The sequence below is a fragment of the Sander lucioperca genome, chromosome 23 (assembly GCF_008315115.2).
Source record: "Sander lucioperca isolate FBNREF2018 chromosome 23, SLUC_FBN_1.2, whole genome shotgun sequence".
NCBI lineage: Eukaryota > Metazoa > Chordata > Actinopteri > Perciformes > Percidae > Sander > Sander lucioperca.
Window position 1 is genome coordinate 2,116,154 of NC_050195.1, and position 2,955 is coordinate 2,119,108.

Sequence of the window (2,955 nt, forward strand, 5' to 3'; positions counted from 1 at the left end):
TACTTGTGCATTCTATACCTAACATAAAGCAATGGATCTACAGCTTTTGTAACAAATACATGGAAGGAAAAAGGAATTTGTTCTTAAAGGATTTGTTTAGGATTTTTTATAAATTATATGTTTTTCACAGTAAAAAGAAATAAAGTTACTCTAAAGACACTAATAAAGATGAGTGATTTCAACAGTGGTAAAATAAACAAGAGGCACAAGGATATCAAAACTGGGATGAATAATTGTAAAACCAAATAACAACAAAATTGGAGGTGGAATCAAGGAGATACCATAAAATGTAACAGTGGTCCAAAGTCCAAAACATTAGATTGTGTTGACAGATATTTGCCTCACAGTCTTCTGAGCTGTAGTCGGACATTAGGGTTCCAGATGTCTCCTCTCTCAGTGAAAAACTGTGGCCATGTAGTCATACATGCTGGGACTGTTGCCCTGGCTGTCATTGCTCAGTCCATCTCACATATCTTCTGTTACCTGGCAAAGGACAGCAATGTGCCCAATGGTGAGTGACTCCACATCTACTCTATATTCATGTGATCATACCAGAAGGTCGCATTCAGAGCTTAAAATACTTTTTATCAGTACATTTTTTTTAAGTCAAAGTTAGTGGTTATTTCACATGAGAGATTTCTGTATTTTGTTTTCTCTGAGCTCTTCTCACTTGTTTGAAGTGGGGTGGCGTTAGTACTGTAAATGGTGATCTCATATACTTTAGTGCACCAATCACTGTGATGATGATTTTTTGTGTTTAATTCATGATAAATAATGTTGTTTTTTCAACTTTGATACATATTTAGTCATGAATATTTAATGTTATCAAGAAATGCTAAGTATTCAGCGGCTTTAGGGCAGCATGTGAACTTTCCACTGAAAGGCCTTTGCCCTTACAGTCATTTCACGCAATGTTTGCAACCTATTGACCCTGATGGAGGGCAATAAACCTATCTAGGCCATACACACACACACACACACACACACACACACACACAGACACACACACACACACACACAGACACACACACACAATCTAGTATGTAACATAGATTGTTTGTTTGACTTTGCTTTTATGAGAGTGTATAACTACTGTGTGTGGGCAAATCAACACTAATCGTAATAATGCCTTAGCTACAATCTCTAAGGTCTGGAAATGTCTCATATATCCTAATGAAGGATCAGTGATTTTTTTCCTTTCTTTCATGGCCTTCAGCTGTGTTTCAGACCTCATCCAGGAATGTGTCTGAGACCTTCCCCCTGGAGGTGACTATGGACTGGTGGTCTGAAAGTTTCTGGATTATGGTTGACTTGTGGTCTAAAGCCTGGCTCTTGTATGCAGTGGTCAGCCTCTTTAAAAGGTACCATGGATGGTGTCTTTAAAGCTTTATTCAATGCCAGAATAAAGTGTGGTTTAATAGAACTTCTGTTATAGTCCTTAAGGTTCTAGTCCTGTTTGATTTAGTGACACCTGTGTGGTTTAATACTACAGAAATACAACAGAATGGCAAATGGTGTGTCTGTGCATACACATATAGGCAATTTGAATTCAAAGCAAGAATGGTGGCCTCTAATGATGAAAACTACTTTAAAGATAATTACAGAATGTAAATACCAAACACATTTGAATGGCTATTGCTGAAAAAATGTGGACTGCAAATAGAATCAACACTGGGGTTTGATGTAATGAAAATCTCAAGCATTATAACATTAAAAAGTGATGTATGTGATCAAAGTACACACATGTTATTGTTCCATCTGCAGAAATGTCGGTCCAGAAATCCACCCCCCAGTATTTTATCTGATGTGGACCATGATTAACATTGCAAGGATTTTCAGCATGACTCTGTGGGACAGACGGTAAGTAGAGCCAGTGCTCTTATACTGCAGGACACACAACTACTGCAACACTCACAAAGAAATGTGTCAGAAATGCACAAGCAATCAAAGCTGCTGTTGCTTTCTACAGCGATATACTCGGAGCTGTCCTAGTCTGGTGGAATCTCCCAGTCATCAGCTTCTACATGCTCTACATGTCCTACTCTAACCTCAACAAGCACAAAGCCTGGCTAGCCATCAACAACCCTCATGTGATCTCATGGACACGTTACCTGGTGAAGCCGCTCAATTACCAAAAGTTGTCTAATTGTAGTAAAAAAAAAAAAAAAAGTTGTATTCTGTAATAGCTAAAGAAAATAAATGAAAAGTCATGTTAAATTCCTGCAGATTTGATTGGTATCTGTACATAATTTCATATTCTTTATCATTTGTTGCAGACCCAGAATGGCTTGGCAGTGTTTGCATGGTGGTCTCTCTTGAATGCTGTTGTGGGTCTCGGCATCGTGCTCAAGTACAAACATGATGTGCCGGACCCACTGATCAGCACCATTGTCCTCACCATAGTCTGCTCGTGCACAATAATCTGGTAAGGACAAAAGTACTGGAGATTTAAAGAGATATTTTATTTTGCAGTTTGTGTGTGAAGTTATGGAAAATTTGATTTTAAAGAAATCCCTGACAATGTCTCCTCAGGTTCATTCTGCAGAGCTTCCTGTTAACAAAGTACATGCGCTACACATTCAGTGTTTATGCCATTCTCATTCTGGGCCTGGGTGCTATGTTCACCAGAAGCTATCGTGTCCATGACCTCGCTGCAAACACAGCCTATTGTGGTAAGATGTCTCCTTAGAGCACATATGCACATTAAACCATCACATTTGTCTATTTATTGTGGAAATTTACCCCGTCTTCTCTTTTTTTTAGGGTTCCTTATGCTCCTGATGACCATCATGAGCTTGATCCATTTGATCTCTTCATGTTTGCACACAAAGAAGTCCACCAAACCTGATCCCACAGAGCCCTACATGACATTTGAGGGTTGTGAGACAGTGTGGCACACAAACCTCAAAAGTGACAACATCAAGAAAGATTTCTGCAAAATCTGAGTTCATGTGG

The 2,955-nt window shown here is 38.8% G+C and overlaps 1 protein-coding gene across 2 annotated transcripts; it reads left to right on the top strand.

The window, feature by feature from the left end:
• Positions 1-350: 350 nt before the first annotated feature.
• LOC116053764 lies at positions 351-2,955 on the top strand. 2 transcript variants are annotated; one of them, XM_031304925.2, is made up of 7 exons: positions 351-511; positions 1,217-1,361; positions 1,765-1,860; positions 1,970-2,114; positions 2,277-2,425; positions 2,533-2,672; positions 2,764-2,955. In XM_031304925.2, the coding sequence occupies exons 1-7, from the start codon at positions 382-384 to the stop codon at positions 2,943-2,945; spliced, it is 987 nt and encodes a 328-aa protein (XP_031160785.1). In that variant the 5' UTR covers positions 351-381; the 3' UTR covers positions 2,946-2,955. The 2 variants fall into 2 exon arrangements, with proteins under 2 accessions (XP_031160785.1, XP_031160786.1); XM_031304926.2 differs by having other exon boundaries at positions 457-511; positions 1,217-1,266.